The sequence below is a fragment of the Myotis daubentonii genome, chromosome 18 (genome assembly GCF_963259705.1).
Source record: "Myotis daubentonii chromosome 18, mMyoDau2.1, whole genome shotgun sequence".
NCBI classification, from domain to species: Eukaryota; Metazoa; Chordata; class Mammalia; order Chiroptera; family Vespertilionidae; genus Myotis; species Myotis daubentonii.
In genome coordinates this window covers 39,477,469-39,502,164 of record NC_081857.1, presented here as the reverse complement: position 1 = coordinate 39,502,164, position 24,696 = coordinate 39,477,469, and the positions used below count along the sequence as shown (strand labels likewise).

Genomic DNA, 24,696 nt, shown 5'->3' with positions numbered 1-24,696 from the left:
ACGATTTCTTCTTTAAATATATATTTTTATTGATTTCAGAGAGGTAGGTAGAGGGAGAGAGAGACTGAAACATCAATGATGACAGAGAATCACCGATCGGCTGCCTCCTGCACGGCCCGCAATGGGGATGGAGCCCGAAACCCAGGTATGTGCCCTGACTGGGAATCAAACCGTGACCTCCTAGTTCACAGGCTGATCTGCTCAACCACTGAGCCACACCGGCCGAGCCAATCTCTTTTTGCTTTGCGTTTTACTTCTAATATCCTTTATTTATGGGGTACACAAAGAGCCCCCCACTACTGCTGCTGGTCACCTAGCTTCTGTGATTTTCCAAAACCTCACAGCTGCATCTTCCACCGTGACCTTAAAATGTTCTGTTGCTCTTTTGGCTTTGACAGTGCTTCTAACAACGGGGACCACAAAAATGAACAATAAAGGGGGTGTCTTCTCACCGGGATAAGAAAGCAACACGTTTTCCGAAGTGCCTGAAAATGCCACCATGGACTCATCCCTACCTGTGATGCCTGGCAGCCACCCGATCACAGGCCAAAGGAGACAGGAGCCACCTCCTCCTGCACATTCATTTCTTTTCTATTTACGATCGTTTCAGTTGGTGCATCTGTTTTCTCACATGTGGTTTGTATTATTCCTTTCTTTTTTATTATTTTAGATTGTCATCACTTTCATCTACCGACTAAGTGCCATGTTATTCATTCGTTTTTCTTATTTGTAAATAATTTTTTAAATTAGGAAACAGGAAAAAAAAAAAAAAGATGTAGACTCAGTTACCAAAATAATGCAGTAAAACTGCCAGTAAATGGTGATGATGAAATAATGATATGGCTGACCTAAAATTTCATCCAAACAACTAATCCGCCACATAATCCCAACTTTGAGAGGCTGAGACTTATGAAAATAATAAAGAGTCTACAACCTGGCGCTTAGTTTTATCTTGTTACACTAATTTGTATGTCATGACGAGGTCCGGTTTTCTATCTTGATTAGAGCATTAGTTCATTTATGATAATTGGTAATCTTATGATAAAGGTAAGGCGACCATTTCTACCTCCATTTTATAGGGGGAAAACTGAGGCTATGAACTTGCCCAGAGAGTTACACAGAAGCCTGGAATGAAACCCGTGCTTTCAAACTTGAAGCCCATTCTGCTTTCTACCTGAAAGACAGGCATTTCTGTCAAGGCCTGGCACTGGCCAGTCACCCTGTACCAAGCACATCGGTGTATGTGATGCCCACACCGGCAGGAGGTAGCTGACCTAGGTATCTAGTTTCCTCTGATCCAGGCACCTAATCTCAACGGATACACTTTGCTGCAATATAGCATGCATGGGCATTGTCAGAGCTTGTTAAATTTACATAACATTATCCCAAATCAAATAACAGCCAAATTAAAACCTTTTCAGATGAAGACAAAAAATAGGAAAATAGGGGAGTTTTTTGCCTTTCAGAAATGTTATTGATAAAAATTGGCAAGAGACATGAAGTATGTTTGTTCTTGTGCTTCGATGATGATTAATGAACTCTTTTTTGGAGGCAAGATCTGCACTTGGCATTAATATTATAAACTTTTCTCATCCCAGTAGCTTCTCTTTAGGTGGGAAAAGCAGTTACATAAGGCAGTGATTAATGAGATGCCCCAAATGTTGATTTAGTCCCAGATAGAGATCTTTTTTCTCTCTCAAATCTAGCTGCTCCACCAGAATTAATTTTAGGTCACACTACAAATATGAGTAAAGTGCCAATTCAAGTTGAAAATACATCATATGCTCAATGTGAGTCCATATGCTTTTCCCCAATTTCTTCCTGTTTTGCTAGGAAAAAAACATCCTTGAACAGTCCGATTCCAAGAAGGTGTTGCCATTTCATTTTTTTTTCAAAACCATTGGCCAGATTCTGTTCTTGGATGCTGCTTGAATTTAAAATGGAAGCTACATAACTTGTAAGATATGGGATGCCCAGCGCATAGCATTACAGGTTTTAAATGGCAAGTTGCTTCCTCTGGGAGTTCAAAGCTATACTATTAGCAATATAATAGCAGGTGGCGGCGGAGAAATCTCTGAATATGTTCATTCTTCATCCATCTCATCCTAACCATGTGCTCTAAACAGACCGGAAGAGAATTCTCAGGCTCAAGAAGGAAAGTTTTGCCCTAAATTGAAGGGATCATGAGACTCCTGGGGGCCATTTAAAATCACAGGAAGCTACCAACAGAACTGCTGGTATCTGGACATCGGAAGGCACGTTCCCGGGACAGGTCGCCGGGAGCAATGTGACAGGTAGGACACCAAAGCCGTTATTCTACCTGTTTGCAACTGGCTTCCCCAAGAAAGATTATATATTAAACACATTTTTTTTTTGTATTTCAGAGAGAGTTAGGGAGGGGAAAAGAGATTGAAGCATCAATGTAGAGAAACATCAATTGGCTGCCTGCTGCATGCCCCCTACTGGGAATCGAGCCCACAATCCAGGCATGTTTCCTGACCTGGAATCAAACTGGCAACCTTCTGGCGCATAGGACATGGGTCGACGCTCAATCAACTGAGCCACACCGCCATGCTGGCTGGGCGAACACCTAATGTTTTCATGGCAACATATAAAGCTTCCTAGATTAAAGCTGTAAAACACAGAATTTCCACACGGGTTTGGAAATGAGGACATACCTATACAGCATCTTTTAAATAAAGTAGAAGCTGACATTTTCTTATTTTGATTTTTAAAAATTGTTAAAACTATAGATCTTTGGAAATAAGAGCTCTAGTCTGGGCTCCAGGAGTAGTTGCCTAAATTAAGATGAGAAGAGATTGGCAAAATTAAGGATGATGGATATTTGCAAGGGGAAAAGAGAGCAATGGAGGTAGTTGGAACGCAAATGAATAGTCACAAAATATTTCCTCCTCCTACCTCCAAAAGGCCTGGGAGAAGTAATCTTAGTTTGTCATAATTTACAAACAGAAAGGCCTGGAAATCTCAACACTAAATGCTTGCATTTGTTTAAAACAGTATTCCCTTACTATCGCTACAGAACATATATTGTGACATATTTTATACAAGATAGCTTATGATCTGAGCCAAATATGTAAGCAATAAAGTACAAAATAGAAAGTACACATGGAATATGGTTGTCAAACATATAGAAAGGTAAATTTACACTTTGTAGAATGTTGTACTGTAAATCCTTAAAAATGCTTTGATGTCCATGTTGCAACTGCTTACAGAATTTAAATCTACTACTTAAATAAAAATAAGTTAGACGGCATGGGTCAATATGCTACATAAATTAAGCAATAAGACCAGGAGTCAGTAGTTAACAACATTCAAGAGGGAAGAACTTTCTAAGCATCAAAGCAGGGAGGGAAAGACCATATATAAATACCAATGGATGTGACCACGTGCAAATTTAAAGCTCTATATAGAAACAAGTCATTAACCTCAAGTATTTTTCAACCAATATAAGGTTGATATCATATAGAACCACTAAATCCTGAACAGAAAAAAAATGGGTAAGGGATAAACAGATAATTTACAGAGTAATAATACAAATAGTCAGTAAACATTAAAAGGAATCTGTATCTCTAGAATTCAAGTTCATATTATGTTATGAACTTCTATGACACCATAGGATCAGTAATATCCTTCACTTATGGAATGACTTGAAGCACAAAGAATTATACTGTCTTGGCAAATAATAAGTAAGACAGTCTCATGCATCAACAATGGCGGGGATGGAAATCAATGTAATATTTCTAAAAGGCGATGTGGCACCATATATATCTAGAATCAAGGAATTCATGTTTAGACCCAGAAATTCTACTTCTGTGACCCCATTTTGTATCATAACGATCAGCCACCTGGGCAAGGATATTCATGCCTAGAAATCCCTCCAAGTTGCATTCAGAATGATGAAAATCAGAAAGACTCCCGTCCGACAGTAAAGTAGGCTGAACCCGTTTCATTTTTTGTTGAAGACTTGAATGATGCAAGGCTCCTTCCCAGGTGGCTCAGGTGACCTCTGCGGCCGACCTGGCTGACCCTGTCCTTCCTCTGGTTAAGAGGCACCGCCTGCTCATGAGCACAAAGTCAAATTTCTTTTCCTTTTTTTAAATCTATTTTTATTTATTTCAGAGAGGAAGGGAGAGGGAGAGGAAGACAGAAACATCAATGATGAGAAAGAATCACTGATCGGCTGCCTCCTGCACGCCCCCTACTGGGGATCGAGCCCACAACCTGGGCATATACCCTTGACCAGAACCGAACCCGGGACCCTTCAGTCCGCAAGCTGACACTCTATCCACTGAGCCAAACAGGCTAAGGTTCGAATTTCTTGATGTGTATGAATAAGGATCAATTTGGCTGCCCCTAAATTCTCATCCGACATAGCTCTCCCTCTCCAACCAGGGCCTTGCTGGGCTGCTGCCTCTGCCTGACACCGTCTCGTCTCCATTCATATCCTGTGGATCCCCGACTCACACGCCGGGTTTCAGTGCAGACGCCACCTCCAGATGTCACTGATCTGAAGGCTGTGCCCCTTGAAGCAGACCCCGTTTGTTTTCCCTGCTCTCAGAGCCGACCACAGCCCCATGTCCCCGCGCGCTGTGTAAGGAAAACACATCATTCTCCTTGTAAACTTAACGCGGAGCCTGCAGACTTGTCAAATGGTTGAGTGAACAACTGAATAAACAAATATGCTCATGAGACAGCATTAAGTGACACAAGCAGAGACCACATTGAAAATACAAAGGTTTTATACACACATGTGCGCACACACACAAAGGACTAGGGGGGAAACGCGCAACAAAAGGGTTAAGGTGGTTACATCAGTGAGTGATTACAGGCAATTTGTCCAATCTTTTCTAGACTTCCTTACAGAGTCTGAATTTTATTTTTAGAATAAATTTTTCAAACTGCAAAATTCTAATGTATCACTAAAGTTATTTTTTTTAAAGAAATATGTGCTGTCCTGCCTTTAAATTCAGAAAAAAATAGTAAAAAAACAGCATTTTTAAAGTTTATGAAATATCATAAATGACATGAAAAACACTTTGACGACAATTAACTTCTGTGTTTCTGTTGCCACTATCCGAGTTTTCTAAAAGAAAACCTTCCAAAATAATCAGAAAGCAGGTTTCCAGAACTGCAGGACAACTAAAAATTATACATTAATTCAGACAGTTAGCTCCCTAACAGGGCTTTTTTTATTCAGCGGCACTGGAGTTCACTGCTTGGACTGCCAGGAATCATTCCTTCCATCTCAAGCCTGCGCAGCAGAGCGCGTGCTGCTGGCTGTCACCACCCAGCGTGTCTCTGGGCCAGTGTCTACGGCTGCTTGTTTCAAACCTCTAATTAGCTGCCTCATCTTCTGCCGGGGAATCTCCTGGTGCTCAGCTCTTACCGTCCAAATTAATTGAAATGCTGTAGCAATTTCAGATGAACATTTTCCAGATTAAGAATGCATAAAATAAAATCGCCCATAAGTCTGCTCCATAACATCAGCCACCAGTGAACCCTCCAGAACAGACCAGACTCACTGCTATTCGCACTGTACTCTACAGACAAGCTTCAGGAAATGAGTGTTCCTCTGTCCAGAGCCTGGGCACTGAGAAGGGGACCCGGAAGACCTCTAGAAGAACGCGGTCCAGGGAGCCACACACTCCATGAAGTCCTGGGACCAGCCAGGTGCTGTGTGACCTTGGGTCAATCACCTAACCTCTCAGAGCTTTGCTTGTCACAAGTGAAAAATAGCAGTGTCCCCTCTTGGGTTTGTGGCAGACAGACCCAAAGGTAAACCCCAGCAATCTCTCCTCCGGGTATCCAGAGCTTGTTTGATCCCCTCCCTGAATGTGAGCGGGACCTGTGACGTGCCTCTTTTCAAAGAAAGGTGATGGGATGTCACTCCATGATGGTGCTGTAAAGATTCCGTTCCATCTGGCTAGGAGACTGTCACCTTCTTGGCTGGCACGCTTTGGTGAAGCAGCAGCCCGGCTGGGGAGGCCCCTGGGGCTGAGAACTGAAGACAGCCCGGGCCAACAGCGAGCTGGACCGGAGGCCCTCAGTTCCACAACCAAAGGAACCGAATCCTGCCCACAAGTATTTGCATGGGCTGCGAAGTGCATTCTTCCCCAGTTGAGCCTTCGGATGAGACACAGCCCTGGCTAACACCTGCAGTGAGGTCTAGTGAGAAACCCAGAAGCAGGGCACCCAGCTATACCGGGCCCAGATTTCTGACCCACAGAAACTGGGAGATAATACATGTGTGCTGTCTCAAGCTGCTAAATTTACAGTAACTTGTTACACAGGAAGAGAAAGTGAATACAGAAGTGTGTACAAAGTAGTAATAAAACCATCACTCACTGTGGGCTAACCTTGTTGCTAAATGCTCTATCTATTAACTCATTTAGCCTTCACAATGATGGGAGGAGGTATGTCTGCTACTACTGGCCTCATTTTAGAGATGATAAATAAAGCAAGAGATTATACATCTGGGAAGTGGAGGGGCAGGACACGAACCCCGATCCCCCCACTACAGAGCCCTCAGCAACCCCACTGCACAGGGCTGCCTCTGAGGTTAAAAGGCCCCCCTGTCAGTGCAAGGACCTACTACAGACAAAAAATCTGAGAGAGCTTTCCCTTCTCGTTACTCCTTTACTGCCACAGAGGCAGGCTGCGGCTTAAACGTCATGCCTCGAGGGCTAGCTTCTCTGGTTCCCCTACATTCCCCGCCCTGACGCTTCCAGCAAAGGGGGAGGGGGCACATTTCTCCCCATTTCCTCCCACCAAACATGCTGTCGGCTCCTATTCCCTCAATTCTCTAACCAGATGGACCGTCTACACTAGCTTGTGAGTGGGAAACAGTGGGATGCGTCACCTCCTCCTAGAAACACGGTGCCCACCACAGCCAACGAACTCCAAACGGGTGTCTGAGGTCAATGACGGGGCCCCCGGAGCTATGGCGAGGCAAGGAACTGCCGTTTGCTTGGCGCCCCTGCAAGTTAACGCTGAGGGTCGGGACGCCCTTCGGTGGGATTCGGCAGCTTCCCTTCTTAGGCTCGACCCTCCAGATTTTCCTCTTTGGCTGCCAGAAAGCAATCAAGCGGAAGAGCTGCACATGGGACGTGTGAGGGGTGCCTAGCTGACCCAGAAGTGGGTTCTGTGAAAAACACTGCCAATGCCTTACTCGGTCATCGCATGACTGAGCCTGTTTCCCACCGAAGGCATCCCTGGGCCCCGCGCCTTGGCCGGAGGGCCCGCGCCGGGAACGGCTGGCTGGGCCAGGCACGGGCACACCGGCCAGGCGGCAGAAATGTGACCCTTTGCGAGCTCAGAATGAGACCTGAGAGGGAGAAATAAATCCTCCCCGAACTGAAAAAGATGTGAGCGAGGGACTGGGACGTACCTTTCAGAAACCGGTCATCGTGGCAAAGGGAACTAGAAAGGAGGCCCCGGAAATAACCACGGGAGGGTCCAGTGCAGAGCTCGCCGTGCTGCCCGTGGTGAATAGGAGCCTGAGAACAGCCCCCTAGTTCAGAAGCCACAGCTGCTCCCCGGGCCCCGCACAGCGCGGTTTCATTTCTCCGCAAGGACAATCGCTGGGCTCTATTGTCCTGGTTTTTTCAAGTTCATCCTGTTCTTTAAGTGCATTTTTTATTGATTTCACAGAGGAAGGGAGAGGGAGAGAGATAGAAACATCAATGATGAGAGAGAATTATCCATCTGCTGCCTCCTGCACACCCCCTACTGGGGATCGAGCGCAACCCAGGCATCTGCCCTGACCGGGAATCGAACCGTGACTTCCTGGTTCATAGGTCAACCTCAACCACTGAGCCATGCCGGCCAGGCCAAGTGCATTCTTTCAGTGTGAAATGTATGTTTACACATTTACAATCATGCTCCCAATATTTAGATTAGGATTGACATGTGATGAGAAATTAGATTTAGAGGTGACAGAAAAGACAAAAGTAGGTTTGACTGATTAATATGGAAATAGTGTAACCTATGGATACGTTATTGCTTATTTATTGTCGACAAAAGCTCATTTACTATAAAGCCTTCAGGAATACACATCTGTTTCCTTAAAAAAGAAAAAGAAAGGATGAAATATATTTTTAGATCAGTGATTTTTAAAATCCCAGGTTGGTATTTTTTCTCTGCAATGTTTTCTATTTGGAAACTAAAAATATGAAATTTCTCTACTGCACAAGTTGCCAGTATGTTTAAGAGCACATCTAAAAGAAATCAACGCTTCCGTCTAGATCTGAAATGAGTTTTTTGATCCTTTGAAATTAAAACATTAAGGAAAACTATAATAAATTATAACTCAATACAATAAACCAGCATCGCAAAAGTTTTACTTATATCAATGAAAACATATAGAGACAACCCAGCTTACAAGCCATTGGAGCCCACACTTGCTTCTCTGTTTTCCAATTCCTTTGCTTTTTGGTGCCTACCACATAATTACATCTTTTTATGTGTTTATCAGACTATTCATTCATTGTTTTCATGACACTATGCAACACCGTAGTGAACCAATATAACATTAAAATATTTTAGCCCTGGCTGGTTTGGCTCAGTGGATAGAGCACCGTCCCTCCGACTGACGGGTCCGGGTTCCATTCCGGCCAACGGCACATACTTCGGTTGCAGGCTCAATCCCCGGCCCTGGTCGGGGCCCCTGTGAGAGGCAACCAACCAATGTGTCTCTCTCAAGTTGATGTTTCTCTCTCTGTATCTCTTCCGCTCCCTTCCACTCTCTCTAAAACTCAATGGAAAAATATCCTGATTGAGGATTAACAATAGCAAAAAAAAGAAAGAAAATAAATATTTTCACACATCCACTCTTATACATAAATCTAGACCTCTGCCTGCGGCTCCTTCCTTGGGCGCAATATAAATTCCTGCGGAGAGGAGCCGTGTTTTCTCATTGATGGCACTGCAGGTCTGCCGGTTCTGTAAGACACAGAGTTGGTCATGAAAGCGAGGTTCCTTGCACCCCTTTCTTCCCACGAGAAACAGAAATAGCATTTCTACCAAAGCTGTCCACCTGACAGAGGCGGCCGCCTGTGCAGATGGCTCTGCTGAGGCACACAAGACATCTCCGTGAGCGAGACCGTGTTTCCAAGCCAGTCGCTTCGCAATCAGGATGAGCCCCGAGAAAGAGCGCTTATCAATGCAACCATTATCTGTCCATTTGCTATTCAAGGTTATCACCAATCTGCTGCGTAGCCTGTGATCAGAAAGAGATGAGGTAGCTGCACACTTATTTCCCCTGCTTCATCTAATCTCCAGGAAGCCCAACACCGAACAATGGCTGGGATTTTTTAAACGCTAGTGACTGTGGACTTAAATGCAAGATGCTATGCATCCTGCAAATGTAAGATAATTTTGCAATCGTCTGAAAGCATGGACTTCATTAAAAGAACACATTTCCTGGTAGATAGATGTGCCACAAGCAAACTCAATCTTGCATCTCCTATACTTAGACAGAAGGACATTTTTAAAGCTCAGTTAAAATTTAATTGGTCGCTCTGACCTTGAGTGCCACTTTAGGTGAAAAATATCACGCCGGTGCTCAGACTTCCTTGAGATTTATGATCTCATGTTCTTGAAAAAGGCCCAGCACCTCCGTGTTCCTGAAATAATTGATCTGTCTCTTCTAAGTGGTATTTTCCTGAATCTAACATCTGATGTCTCAGGAAGAAAAGTACACACTGATGAAAATACCTCGCTATATTTAAAAAATCCAAAAGAGCTACCAGCATTTGCATCTACCACATTATTACATTTATAAAAAACAGCCAAGATCATAAATTGGTAAACTTCTTAGCACGGAAGAGAAGAAAATGTAAACCAAACTGCAAAACCATTGGCAAATATTGTTTATAATGATTAACCACCATTATTAATAAAGAGCAAATGTTTTAAATGTGCTAATGAGACACACTGCAAATCTACAATTCACACCTTTCTCCGTTTGAAAAGAACTCCACAAGGCACTGTAAAACTTTTTGAACTTAGCAGTTTTTCTTTCTTTTCTTCTTTACTGTAATCACAAACATTTCTAATGTCATCCAAAACTCTGGACCCACCACGTTACTGTTCCTCCTCTTAAAGAAAAGCAAAATAGCACCGAGGCCATAAGACACGCAGAGAAGACGAGCCAATCTGAAAATGCCTGTGATTGTGTAACTTCTCGCTTCAAAGGAAATTCAGCATGAAATTCTGGGTCTGTTAGAAAAGAAGTAACTGGCAAGTATGACTGGATCTCCTACACGTGACGAAACGTCCAGTGTGAAATAACATGCTCCACCTCACAGCACCTGTAAGAATCATCACCTCTTAGCATGTACTGCGTGCACGCACCGGTGCAAGCACTTTCACGTACCAGCACCTGTCATGCTCACAACAGCTCTGTAAGGCAGGCACCGTCATTAGCCTCCTTTGACAAAGGAGGAAGCTGCAGCGTAGAGAGGACACAAGTTGCCCCAGGTCAACTGCAATCAACAGCTGAGGTGGGTCGCCAGCCCAGGCAATGTGGCTCGGAGCCACGCTTACTACAACTAGATATTCCATGTTGCACGAGAGCCAACGCACACAGAAAAATCCTATTCATTCCTCCATTCGTTGAAAAATATGTATTAGGCACCTACTATATACAAAGGAGTTCCTGTCCACACAAAAGTCTCCAGAGAAGATCCACCCTTTACCTTTGAAACGGCCCTGAAACTGGGATCTGATGCAGTGGTTACATCTGAGCCCCAAAATATTTAATCACTTTTTTCTATAAACCCCCGCCCCCCAGAGCGCAGTCCAAGTATCACACTTGGAGGAGTCAACGAAATCAGCTGGAAGAGAGCATTTAAAGGAACTTCCAGGAAAGGCTCGAACAGAAAATGATGCCCTGGAAGCGGTTTGTCCGTGCGGAGGAAGCCTCGGGTTTACCGGCCCTGGTTTAGACATCTCGGGAGTAAGACATGTCACGCAGCCGTAGGGACTGCCAAACAGCAGTCACGTGGCGACTGACGCGGAGCAAGGCCGTGAGCGAGCGGGGTTAGCTCTGAACAAGGCTTTGCAACTTGCAACACAAAGAGGCAAAGGTACCAAAGACTCTAGTCTAGACACACACACAATTCCAGGCTGGCGTCAGAAGCCACCTACAGGGAGAACTAGTGGCCATCACATTAGGCGCTGTAACACGAAAGGCCATCGACTATTTGCTCTTTTCAAAAATGTCAAAAAATGAGAAAACACTCATATATTTATTACACCTACTGGAAAGATCTCTCAGATAGATAAAATTACAAGCATAACATATACTACTTCTTTTGTATTTCTAAGTCTATTCTTCATGAAGTCTTTCATGATCCTTGGACAAACTTTTGGACAAACAGGAATATCAGAAGAGTGATACCTCTACGAAGCCATCACCTTTAGGAAAGAGGGAGCTAAACTATTTTCTGATGGGTCCACTTTGTCATATTTATAATCTGTGAATTCACTATATCTCCCTTTGGATCATCTAAGGCAGCCGTGGGCAAACTACGGCCCGTGGGCCGGATCCGGCCCGTTTGAAATGAATAAAACTAAAAAAAAAAAAAAAAGAGCGTACCCTTTTGTGTAATGATGTTTACTTTGCATTTATATTAGTTCACACAAACACTCCATCCATGCTTTTGTTCTGGCCCTCCGGCCCAGTTTAAGAACCCACTGTGGCCCTCGAGTCAAAAAGTTTGCCCACCCCTGATCTAAGGGCTCCTAAAATTTGGAGCTATAAATTGGTAATAGTCAAACGTGTTCCTACAGATATAATAAACAAAGAAATGCATTTCCCTGTTGGGGGGAGGTGAATTAAATGAAAAAGCCAGAAGAGAAAATATTTTTAAAATAACATTTCTAAAGGTTAATTTTTTGAAACAAAAATATTACAACTCACACAAAATAAGGAAAAAAATACATTCACACACTCCTACTAAACAGAAGTCACCTCTACACATCACTGCAGACTCCTCTGGAAGGGGTAACGTCTTGGGAAAGTTACAACTATTAAGAGTCAACCAGAACCCCTATTTTTTTAATGGCCTCAATTCTGTTCTGGGGTTAAAAGACTGGAACGGATCTCAGCAAGCCCGTGAGGCAATTTCTAACCGGAGGCAACGGAGCTCCATAAATCTTTCCACACAGCTCGCAAGCTGGCGTGGCGACCATGGGTGTGGCTGCAGTTAAAAGTGAGAAAGCTTTGAAAGCTAAACTCGACAACTAGGCAAACACTGTCAGTGAGGCGAAAACCAAACCCATGATCCGGATTCTGTCCCAGCAAGATATCCTTTCATGTCCCACTTGGTTTATTATCAAGTTCATGGAGTTGGGATCCTTGAGCCACGAACGCCTTTCACCCACGACACTGTGGCCGTGTAGGTTGCTAATCTTTGGTAAGTAAACTGTGGAAGGCATTGCTTAATGGACGGTGAAGTAATTGCCCTAAAATAATGACGGGCAGACCTCACCATGTGACATGGAAAACAAACAACTGCATGTTCCCTGCAGCCAGAGTCCTTCCATTCTGTCTTCCTGTACAGAAGAGTTTACATACAGGATGAAGAAAAGCACGTTTCCAAACGGGGAGGGTGCCGAAGCTCTCCGGTTTATGAGCCCTCCATCCCCGTAGAAAATGCTAATTTTTAAGCCCCAGGAGGCAGGCTGGTTTTCTTCCCCGATTTGGGAGGGAACAGGGGAGTGTGCTGGACACACTGGCATTAACCAGGCCCCTGAGGCTGCTCAGTAAAGCGAATAACTGGCTCAGGTGCCGATCAGGGAAAGAGTGTTCCTGAAGGTTACTCACCATGTGACCCTGCCCGCGGTGGCACCCTCAGGTAAATGATTGACACATGAGATGTTGACTCCTGGTCACACATTACATACCAAACTGCGGGAAACAAAGGCCAACACTCGGCCTGACTTTCTACCGTAATCCCCATAGATGGTCCTAGTCACTCGCTAAGTCACAGCCAGAGACGTGCAACCAGAAACATACCTGCGTCCACCTGCCTGGAGGTTCTTCGCAGTCCATTGGTCCGTTTCTGTGCAGAAAGACAAAACAAAGAGTTTGTATTAGTGAAGTGCATTCCTTTGTGAAGGATCTAATAAAATGTAAAACCTTCAAAAATAAATTGTTAAAAATAAATAAAATTGTTATGTTGCATTTCAATGGTGGATATCTACAGGTTTGTTATGCTAATATCTCAAAAGTATGTTTAAATTTTTTAATAAGAAAATGTAACCGAATAAATTGGTTTTTTAAAGTATACTACTTTGTGACACTTTGGAAAGCCAATGAATGTTGTACTTTTCTCACAAAAAAGTATGACTAAATTGGATCCAAACATTTGGTTCTAAAGCTTGTTTTTATAGGTCAACCTTTTTGTTTCTCCAATGAGTCTTCCACCTGAACAACACTCCATTGGCTCTGTTAATACTTGGAACACTGTGGGAGAGAAGGAGGTTTCCATTTGCCACCCGTGGGTATTAGTACTCATTTTTTTAAAAGTCAGAATGACTACAGGAGTGATGACAACAAAGCCCAGGCAGCCCAGTGCGGTCAGAACATGCTCCCAGCAAAAACATGATCTCCAAAACGCTAACTCGGTGATTTTTGAGGCCTGACAGACCAGCTCCTGGAGAAGATGCAGCTCCAAAGACCTCAAGCTCCAACCTCAGCAAACACTTAAACGAGGATGGTATTCTAACTGTGGGTTGGTTGTATCTTAATTCTTCAAGAAACAAAACAGGCATGCAGCCTGTGAACCATAAAAGCCCATTCTGATTAGAGAAAAGGAATCCATAAGAAAAACTGTGTATCTTAATCAATAAAGAAAAAAAATTTACATGAAAAAAAAAACCTGTGCATTGCAAAACTTACAGATGAGATGCAAAACAAAAGGTTTTAAAGCTTTGAAAATGCATAGGAACAAATTCGATTCCATACTGAATTTGTTTCTACCTAATAACTATGGTAACCCCACTGATTAAAAGTAGATTTTCACTTTGTATTACACATCTGGGTGCAAGGCTGAGCCTATAACGGCCATGTCATTCAGATTTTCACAGCCGCAGTTTTTCCGACGTGTGTCAGGGACTGCGCCCCGTGTAGACTGCGCTCCATTCGGGGCGCACCTAGCTTTGCTCAGCACACACTAGCTATGGGTTTCTCCTTGGGTTCCTCCTGTTGTTTCCTTTCACGAGTTAAATGGGGGAAATGGGCTCCTACAGATGCCAGGGGGCCTCCACGCCGTGGTAAGCAGACGTTCAGGGCTCTCAGGTGAAAGCCCATTGGAGAAATCGTTTACATATAACTTTTTCACCCCACTACTTTCAAAATGGATTTGTGAAAATGCCCACGGGATGAAGCTCAGGCGAACGAGATGGATATCTGTACTGGACAGACCAGTCAGGAAGAGAGCCGCTGGGAGCGAGAAGTCAGCGCAGTCCTGGTCATCTGGTCAACCAGGCACAAAGGAGAAGCATGGTGAGTCACAGATTCACATGCAATCACTTGGAAGAAAACTGCTCTCAAAGAAAGATACGTCTCTGCCTGAAATTTTATGTAGAAGTTTTGGAGCTCTCTCTATAAATGAGCTCAACTGACAATATTTTCTATATAATGATGGGTATTTCGTTGTTAGTGCCTTCCTGCATAGCCCTCCTCCTTCTGCACGTAGAATAGGAGCTGTTTTTCTACTGCTCTTACACCATCTACTCTCAAAGGGCTTGGAAGGCAAAAAAGGAATTCAACCATTGGGCCTTACTCCTAGAATCCCTAAACCAGTACTATTTAAAAACTATCAACTTAGAATGTGAAAAAGAACACTCAATTTCAAGAGTAACTCCACATTGCCTTAGAAATTAGGGTTAAAATTTGGAACACAGGGCAATTTTTAAGAGTATGAATTGTAGCATCAGACTGCCCAAGTTCAAATTCAGACCACCAGGCACCTGTTTGATCGTGAATTAGTTAACGTCTTTGTGCCTGTCTGGATCCCCAATTTCCAATGGGGATTATATCCCCATCGGAGGTAATAACAGTGCCTACTTCATAGCATGTGTGTGAAAGTTAAGTGAGTTAATTTATGTTAAGTGCTTGGAACAGTTCCTGACACGTAGCAAGGATTATTAAGTAAGATATTATTATTATTATTATTATTATTATTATTATTGACCTTATTAACTTAATGGTGTTTGGAATGTTTAAATTCATATAAAGGACAAATTCTTCTACTAAAGTTATTGCCCTACTGCTTATGTTTTAGGTTCTTCCTCCAGAAAATCACTGAAAACCAGTGACCTTGAGAACAGAAACTTCTCTACAACAAGAGTGGGAAATAGAACAAACCATGATCTGGTGAATAAAAAAAAATTTTTTAAAAAAAGGGAACTTCAGCTCAGAACAAGCGCATTTAGAGAGGTTGAGATTTATTGTCCTTTAAAAGCACCTAAAAAGTATTTTGTTATGAAATATTGGGAAATGTTTAGCAGAGCATGTTTAAACACACTCCACTCCTCCTGCCTAAATTCTCAAAAGCCTGGCACCGAGTTGGAGTTGACCTTGTCGCCAGCAGGGACTGGTGGGCTCATGTAATGGGCGTCCCTGGAGCTCAGGTACAACCCCAGGAGATTGGGGGGGTCCGCCTTCAGAGCCTTCTCCATCCCCTTTCATCTACGGGGGGAGAGGGGAGTGGGGAGACAACAACCGAAGAACCTACTTTTATTTCTTGATGCATTACCTTTTACCTTGCCTCTCTCTAAAAGAAATATCTTGATCATCTAAGACTCTTCTTGCCTCTTTTGGGACACACCTAATTCTGTTGATTTTGCCAACAAAACAAGCACAGGTTCATTTGCCATAAGGAACTGGCTTTGGTTCCTCTCTCTGTTTTGAAGGCAGAAAGCCCTGTGTGAAAGAACAGATGTAACGTAGGTGTGTATGAAGTAGGTATGCAACGATGACCTCGTTTCCTGGAGCCAGAGGTGGCCCATGCTAGAATGGGACATGAGGTGCACGTCCCACCGGAGGCTAAGGAGATGCGTGGGGCCTGTGGCTACTGAAAAGTGGCCCATCTTGACAATGAGGTATAACATGAACAGTAAAAAGTGTGATCGTGACTCTGGAAAAGGGGAACCACATAGGACTACAAACAGGTACATGGAGAGAAAAGAGAACTTCATGAGAGGGGAAGCAATCAACATTCCAGAGCTTACAGCGGCCTTCATCATTCAGTTCAGGGAAGATTCCTGAACATCATCGCAGCATCAGTCCTGGTGGGGAGGACGGAGTGAAAGACACTTCCTAACATCCGATTCTCCCTTAAATCGAGCTCAAGTCCCCGGATAAGAGCTTGCTATAATTACCCATCCAAAGTAGAGATTACTAGCGGATTCACACAGGAAATAAAAATTACACTTATTATATTCAAAAGTTAATAAGCAAGTCGCTGCAACACTGATGCTACATTTTTAAAAACTCAACGTGAAAATGAATTCCTTTCATGATAGGTGCACGTGTAACTTTTAAGAATACACACACACACAAAAACAATGCCCAGAGAAAACTGTTTAGCATCCTGTGGAAATTATGAACCACTTCTCATCTGCACACTTTCTTTCTTGGCATAACGTGAATCAAACCAAGTGAAATAATCTTCCCCGAGAAAGCAAAGTAATGTCCCTCCAACAGGATCGAGGCAGACCAGCCCTGAGATGAAGTCCAGGGTCTGCAAGGAAACCTGTGCCAATGACCTGCCACCAGCCTGTGAGGGAGAGAAGGGGGCGGCTCTCCAAGGTCTTCATTGAGCCTCTGGGACAATCTTCACAGTCCTGGTGACAATCTCACCTGTCAGCTACACACTACAGGAAATTCCTCAGGAACTCATTTTACTCTAGAACCACCTGTGTGGCCTATGTCACAGTCAGTGTTTTCTTGTTACACACTGCCTCGATCTAGAGTCTAAAATACAGTCAGCTCACACATTGAACACCTGAATGTTCACATCACACTCCTGTTATCTTAGATGAAAAAAAATGCGTGCTTTTGCAAAAGAAAAGCAGAAAATAACTTATCTCTTATTGACTGACATCTTGCAGTGCTTTTCATTATTTTTACCAACTATATGAACACCAGCCTATTAAATGCATACTAGTATGACACCACTCTTAATGAGATGCAATTGTGTTAAATAATTTGGCATGGGATGTTTTTGTCATTCTTTTATTCTGAAATTAGAGGCCCAGTGCATGAATTGGTGCACAGGTGGGGTCCCTCAGCCTGGCCAGCAATTGGGGCGATCAGGGCTGGCCGACTAGGGGGGAGGGACCACAGGAGGTTGGCCAGCCATGGAAGGTTGGCTGTGGAAGAGCACTGACCACCAGGGGGCAGCTCCTGCGTTAAGCGTCTTCCCCCTGGTGGTCAGTGCACGTCATAGTGACCGCTCAACCGGTCATAACAATCACTCAGGCTTTTATATATATAGATTCTCTGAAAATGGACTTCAGGTTCCCATCACATCAGACATCATTTCTATTTTAATTTTCTTTGCTATGACATTATCTGGGGGAGGCTGGGTAAGAAATGTGTTACTTTGGGTTGAAGGCCAAGGCAGTGATTGCCTGGAACTGGCCCTGTTTTTCATTATTTCTCCTTTTTTTAAATAGCTTTATTCCAAGGGATGACAGGGACCAGAGAGTACTAAGCCATTAGACGTAAGAGTGTATTAAACCAGAAGGAAATGGTTATCAGATCTTGGTTCGAGCCATACGAATCACTTTGTGTTCCAATGTAAAAGCACTAGACACACAGAGCACATCCCTGGGTGGCCAATGTTGGAACCTCAGTGCTAGTGAACAGGCTGCGTGACAGCAACAGGCCCCCCGGCCTCCTGGGAGGAGGCCACCCTTCCCTCTGCACAGACAGGGCAAAGCTCCTCCTTCCAAGGAAATGCCTCCCGGGGCACTGCGTTTCCTAAACCTCCGGGTTTGTGGAATTCCGTAGCAGGGGAATGCACCTCCTCATGAATGCCACCGCATTGCATCTGAAATTTACCTGCACCAATAAGATGCTGACCGTTCCAGTTCACACACCAGGCTTAGGCGAAATATCCACATTTTCCCTCCAGTGAGACCTCCCCTCCCGCGGGTGACTGTGGAAACGCCTCTGACCAAACCCGTGCGTTTCATTCACGCGCCCTTGCTTGCTCCCCCGTCTGTTCCCATCCACTCTCAGAGGCACATTTAACAGGCCGAACGCTCACGCCTGTTAGCAAACAGCCCCGCCTGCAAACGTGATCTGAAAAGGTTGAAGTGTTCCTCTTACCTCCGGTGCTTTGAGCGTCCCCGGCTCTGAAAGAAACGTAAAGATGGGCATGGTCAGTGCAGGTCTCCGTTTGGTGAGCAGCCCCCGCTGGCTGGGTGCAGCCGGCCAGACGCCTCGGCTCTGCCGCCTGGCCTGGTACCTGCAATAACTTTCCAGGGTCCCTCGGGCTGGGCTGGGAATTGTTTTGCAACTCCGGTTCCCTGGCCCTATTGGCTGTCGGGAGAGTGACTCATGGTCCTGAATGACTTCTCGGTCATGCTTAACTTTTTCAACTGCTTGTGGAGCAATGTCAGTCCAGCCGCAGAAAGCTCCTTGACACGGCAGCTTGCACTAAATTTATGTGCAAAGAGAAAGCTGGGTGGGAGCTTTCAACACACCTGGTTTTAAGAACCTCCACGCACCAAGTCACAGAGGCGCTATCCTGTCTGCAAGCATCGCAGATCGGACACAGGACAATACTGCGTGTCATTCTTTTTGCATTAAGTGGCTACAACACTTATTTTTAATTTTGAGGGGGTGGGGAATACATTTCGATTTAAAGATGGAAATAAAAAGCAGAGGGTCGGATTCCAATCAGCTTTTCCTCTCCTCAGCAGTGGACCCGTCTATATATAAAACCATGACATCCATTCCATTTTATTTTTATTCTTTTAATATATATTTTATTGATTATTTACAGAGAGGAAGGGAGAGAGATAGAGTTAGAAACATCGATGAGAGAGAAACATCGATCAGCTGCCTCCTGCACACCCCCTACTGGAGATGTGCCCGCAACCAAGGTACATGCCCTTCACCGGAATCAAACCCGGGGCCTTCCAGTCCGCAGGCCGACGCTCTATCCACTGAGCCAAACCGGTTACAGCCCATTCCATTTTAGTTTCTGAAAGTGACTAGCAGGTACGCAGGGCCGGGAGCTTCAGGTGAGCGAAGGGCTGCCCTGTAATTAGCGGCTCCGGCTGCACAGGGAGGCCCATGGGGCTATTTCGCTCCTTTCCCCACACCCAGGGGTGCCTGGGCAGGTTCTAACTTCTCCGCTGTGAAAGGAAACACCTCGCAGTTCTCTCCTATGCCTGTACTTTCCCACCCAACACAATCCTCTAAAGAAGGACCGGAAAGAGAAAAAGAAACCGAGGGGGGAAAGTCAGGGGAAGGGGGAAGCCTAAATGCGAGCTCTCTGGGCAGAGGAGCCCCACCTAGCAGAGTTCAAGGGCGCCCCGACCTTCAGAGCCCGACTGGCGGCCACAGGTTGTGCACACAGAACGACCGCCTGGGGCAGGCAACAGGAGGCTGCTCTCGATCCGTGTTCATCTGAAGGACTGACTGCTCCTGATTCATGGAAAGGAAAACCCATGGGCGAAAAGTCACCTTTCTGGGAAAAGCTGCGTCTGCATTCCTTGATCCAATTTCCACCCCCATCACCCGCTTCACAGGCCACTGTCAGGTGGGAGGCTGCCTCTGCCCAGGGTTCCTGCACAGGAAGCGACTCCACTCCTGTCCTCCCTCCAGAAAGAGGCCGGCTGCAGGGGGGAGGCGGGGAGAGGCTGCTTTGGGGAGAGGGTCTGTGCGCGCACCATCTGGCTGGATTCCCAGACTAGGACCCAGGCAGGTGAACTGGGTTCCTCACAGCAGTCGTAATACCTGTCCCACTGGTTTGACCAAAAAGAGCCATCTGCCCAAATAGCTCTGAGCTACTTTCTCCTCCAATCAGAGAGGCAGAGCGAGCCAACAGGAGGCGAGTCCATGTCTGCCTTCCCGGGAAACTGAGCAGAGCTCGATGCTTCCAGATGACCTCTGGCATCGCAAATCCCAGATCTCCCGGGCCCTGTTCCCACGGAAGGTGCCCCTTCATGTCAATCCCAGATGAGCGTTTTGTTCCTGGCTCTGCACAGAGCTGTGCCTGTGTCTGGGGAAGCAGGCCCTTTACAATGTGCTTTACATGTAACTGTAAACCCACCGCGCCCAGGCGGGCACCTGGGGGCCCCTCGGGAGGAGGGGACTGCGGCCTCCCGGGGGGGCAGGCTGCTGTGCAGACACTGGCACCTCTTCACCCTGCAAGCGGGCCCCCCAAAGACCCTCGTGTACAGCTCTCTGCATCTTGATAGGGTTCAAGTGCCCGCTGGCCAGTCGCCTGCATGAGTCAGCCTCTCTCACAGAAGTCAAGAGGGTGTGAGGCCCGGCCGGCACGGCTCAGTGGCTGAGCGTTCACCTATGAACCAGGAGGTCACAGTTTGATTGCCAATCAGGGCACATGCCTGGGGTTGAGGGCTCGAGCCCCAGTGTGGGGTGTGCAGGAGGCAGCTGGTCCATGATTCTCATCATTAATGTTTCTATCCTTCTCTCCCTTCCTCTCTTTGAAATTAAAAAAAAAATGAAAAATGAAGAAAAAGGGTGTAAGGTGCAGGCAGCCACAAATGGGAACAGACTGGACTCCGGGAACCACCCCGCTCACTGCTCCTCCTTCACTCCTCCCGCTTCCTGCTGCCCCCACTTCGAGGATCCGCTTTCCTTATCATCCTCACTGGATGCGCTAAGAACTGCTCTCCACAGGCCTCCCCGTGTAACCCACAGAGGAAAATGGAGAAGGGGCTTTGGGCTGGGTGCAACTCCAAGTCCAAGGCCAGGGCCCTGCACTGGGGCTGACCCTGGCCCTCGCCAGCACTCCCTGTCCTCACCGCCCCCACCTTCCCCTGCACTCTACCTCCTCCCCCTCCCCCAGAGAGAGGCTCATTCCCTCCCTGGCATTGGCGGAAGGCTGCTCACACGCTGACCTGCGCAGGCTGCGCGATCACGTAAACAATGGCTCTTGGGAGTCAGACCTTTTACTCATCATATTTCGTGGGAGGATCCTGTACATTTTCTGAGAACAGGGCCAAAGCCAACAGGTTGGAAGTAACGCTTAGAAGCTGTTCTGAGTTCAGAAATTCCCAGCCAGGCCTTTACTGACACATTTCTAATTATCGAGCGGACTGACTCACTCACAGACAGAAGCTCCATCCTGACCACCGTACTGATGCAACAGTGTGTTAACGTCGCCTAAAATAACAGGCAGGAGAGAGGGGGGAACCGAAAGGCAGGCTGTTTTCCAGGTCAGAGTTCCTGCCGGCCGGGACGCCAGGAAGGAATCTCGTGGGATGCAGCGCTACAGAGACGCTGCTCTGATTTCCAGCCTGCCAATCCGTCCCCCACCTCCTGCTTCACCCAAACTGCAACACAGCGCTCAGATCCCTACACAACTCTGAGCCACGGTCCCACATCAGGACCAAGACACTGAGGGCTGATCACCATCGAATCCACCCTGACCTGCTGGATGAGCTCTGCAGACACAGTCCCCCTCTGTCTCTTTCTCCTGGGAACGGCCTTAGGATAAGTCAATTCTTCCACTTTGTCCAAAAGTCTTTAATCCTCAACGTGTCTTTCCCTGCAGCCTACTTCTCGGGCTCCTATTGATCAAACTGTAAAATGTTCTTGCCCTTTCAAGCACCTTTCCAGGTGGTGACTCACGGGCCCGCGAGGGGATCAGACCTCCCGTTCTTTCATCAGGTCCCAACTAGCTCGCTGTGGCTCCGAGCCGAGGTGCGGCTGAGGGCGGGGCCTGCAGGGCTCCAGCCTGCAGCCAGCCCGGGGCGCCACGGGCATGTGTGTGAGAGAAGTGGTTTCCACCGAGGCTGCACACTCACGTCCCATGATTCATTTGCTTAAACAAAAATCCGGCCCTATTATATGTGTCCGTCCCATGCAAGTGGCTCCCGGTGCGTGTATCACGATGCAATCTGCTTGGTCTTTTACCTGAAGTGCTATTTCTTACAGCCAAGCACATCAGTACTCAGTGCAATCACTGGCCTCCAAAGGGGGCACAGACAAGTTGTTACTCGTGTAGCTTTGGACGGTGCCTTGTCATCACAGCTAAAGCAGGCCGTTTCTGGGAAACAGTAACGCGAGAAGACAGTGGGAACTGAACCAGTGTGGGGGGAAGTTGTGTGAATACTATGCTCGCCACTCAGATCTACAGCAAAATCTTGGGAAACAAAACATGATAAGCAATACTTGGGGGGAGGCTTTGAGTTCAAGCCTTTTCCGGACTCTAAGAGGAATCCAACCATGTAACAGATCCCAGTTCACTTGAATAATTACTACTGCATCATGCAACTGACCCAAACAGGCCAGTGGAAGGAATCATAGCAAGGCCTGAGGATAAAATTGTCTTGTTTAAAAAAGAGGACTGACTTATGTGATAGGATTTAAGTAATACGAAGTAGAACCAAAGCCAGTTTTGGGTTATAGAATCGACGATCAAGCCTTGGTTCATAGAGAAGTTAAAATACCTAACAGTGGTAGGCTGACAAAATTCTATTCACATGGCTGCGGTCATGTTAAAATACTACAATACTCTCTATAAAAGAGCCACTTTGGATGCCAGTTTGGGGGGTAGCAACCTTGCAGGGCTAAACCAATTGGCCACCAAGGCCACTCTCTCCAGTAGGAGTGGCTGCAGCTGGAGCAGTTTTTAAACAGACAAGCAAGTGGGGTGCACTTCGGTGAAATACAGAGCAGCTGAGGCTTGCGACCCACTCCCCGGAAGGTGCTTTAACCGGCAGCGTCCCCTTTCTGTGTTTAAAGGGAGAGGGTGCAAAGCAAGCTGTATTGAGCCACGTCAGGGCGAGAGGGGACCCAAGGGTGTTTGACCAGATGCGATAGGAGGGGAAAAGCACAAACGTCCCCAGAGGTTGCAGTCCCGGCCCAGGCCTTCCCGGGGGGACACTGTGAGAAAGAAATGCCACTCGGGAATGACGCCAGCGTGGCAGGGACTTGTTCGGAGACTCTCGTCTAAGCGAGGCCATACCTAGTCATTACTGAGCGGGAAGTGCTGGCAGCACACCTCCGAGTCCCTGCGGGTTGATGGCTGAGGTTGCCATGGCGAGCGGGAGGAGTCCGCTCAAGTTCAGCGACAAAGAGGGTTGGATCGGACTGCCTGCTCTTTACACCCGTGCGAGTGTCCAGATGTGAAGACACAAACTAACCCCCCAACCTTCCAATCTGTTTCCAAGCTGCACAGTTGGTCTTACAAATAGCCAACATTTATCAAAAGACCTTTCCCATACTTCACGTGCACTTGAGCTCGTAATCTGTCGGAGTGGAATATTCATGAGAATGCATTACTTCCTTCACTCAGAAATGCACGGCATTTTTTGCCAAGTGATTATTATTTCAAGGATGAATGAAGATGAGGTAAATTTAATGGATACGGAGCATGAAGTATAAAGGGTTTCAGAGCCCTGGGAAGACAGCACCCAGAGAAGGCTTAGCGTCCACAAGAAGAGGTGACTCAGCTACTTCAAATGCTTGAAGGTTGGTATTCAGCCACATCCAACATACAAGGACTGCGGTGGGCGGAAACCCTCCTATTGGGGGGAAGGGATCGCCTTCTTGGTCTGAGGCACCCTGACTTCAGACCTGGTACTAAGTGGGAGATACAAATGAGAAACACACCCCCTATCGGGAAGGACCATGCAATCTACTAGAGCAGTGATTCCCAAAGTGGGCGCTACCGCCCCCTGGTGGGCGCCGCAGCGATCCAGGGGGGCGGTGATGGCCACAGGGCATTTGTTTTAACTTTTGTTGTATTACCTTTCTATTCTGAGTTCAATAAGTAGTTTCATAATTTCAAACTTCAATGTTTCTAATTTACACCTTTCTTTACTATATTTTACGAAAAAGGTAGAAACATTAATACATATATCTTTCTGTTTAATTGCTATTAAAATTTAAAAAAAAAATAATTTCCAGGGGGTGCTGAGTAATATTTTTTCTGGAAAGGGGGCGGTAGGCCAAATAAGTTTGGGAACCACTGTACTAGAGGAAATTAAAAGCGTCAGAGAGCGGGGCTCACCACACACAGGCCCTGAGTTCCACCACAACGCCCAGCTGCCCTGCCCTTCAGTTGAGATCACATGACCGGTTTTAACCAGTGGACTGTGGCCAAACTAAATGGCATTGCTCACTTCCAGACCCTGGGTCTGAAGAGCAGCAACCCTGGATGGAGGCCGCGTGTTCAAGAGGCAGCGCCACAGGACGGAACTGGTTTGGATCCCAAGCCATTACCTAGAAGGGAGCTACCCCAGAGGCCAGGGCCGCAGCACCGTGTGTGTGAGAAACAAACGGGTACGTGCTAAAGCCACTGGGACTGGGGGCGCTTAGTTGCCACAACACAGCTGAACTTTGACAAATACATAAAACCCACACAAAAACTAACGAGAGAACCATTTACATCAGACCAGCGTTGGGCAGTGGAGGAAGGTTACCTGATTGGCAGAGAGCGTGGGGAAGCA

General features: G+C 46.1%; 1 protein-coding gene across 3 annotated transcripts in view; it reads right to left on the bottom strand.

Moving 5' to 3' along the window:
* VAV3 (vav guanine nucleotide exchange factor 3) overlaps positions 1–24,696 on the bottom strand; it is a 163,723-nt gene that overhangs the window by 52,714 nt on the left and 86,313 nt on the right. For all 3 annotated transcript variants that reach the window (XR_009449880.1, XM_059674535.1, XM_059674536.1), the window contains exons 18-19: positions 18,371–18,396; positions 13,043–13,088 (exon numbers count right to left, since the gene is read on the bottom strand). Coding sequence is in view for 2 of the 3 variants with exons in the window: in XM_059674535.1 (XP_059530518.1) it covers positions 13,043–13,088; positions 18,371–18,396 (72 nt within the window). In the remaining variant the exon portion in view is untranslated. The remainder of the gene's footprint in view (positions 1–13,042; positions 13,089–18,370; positions 18,397–24,696) is intronic.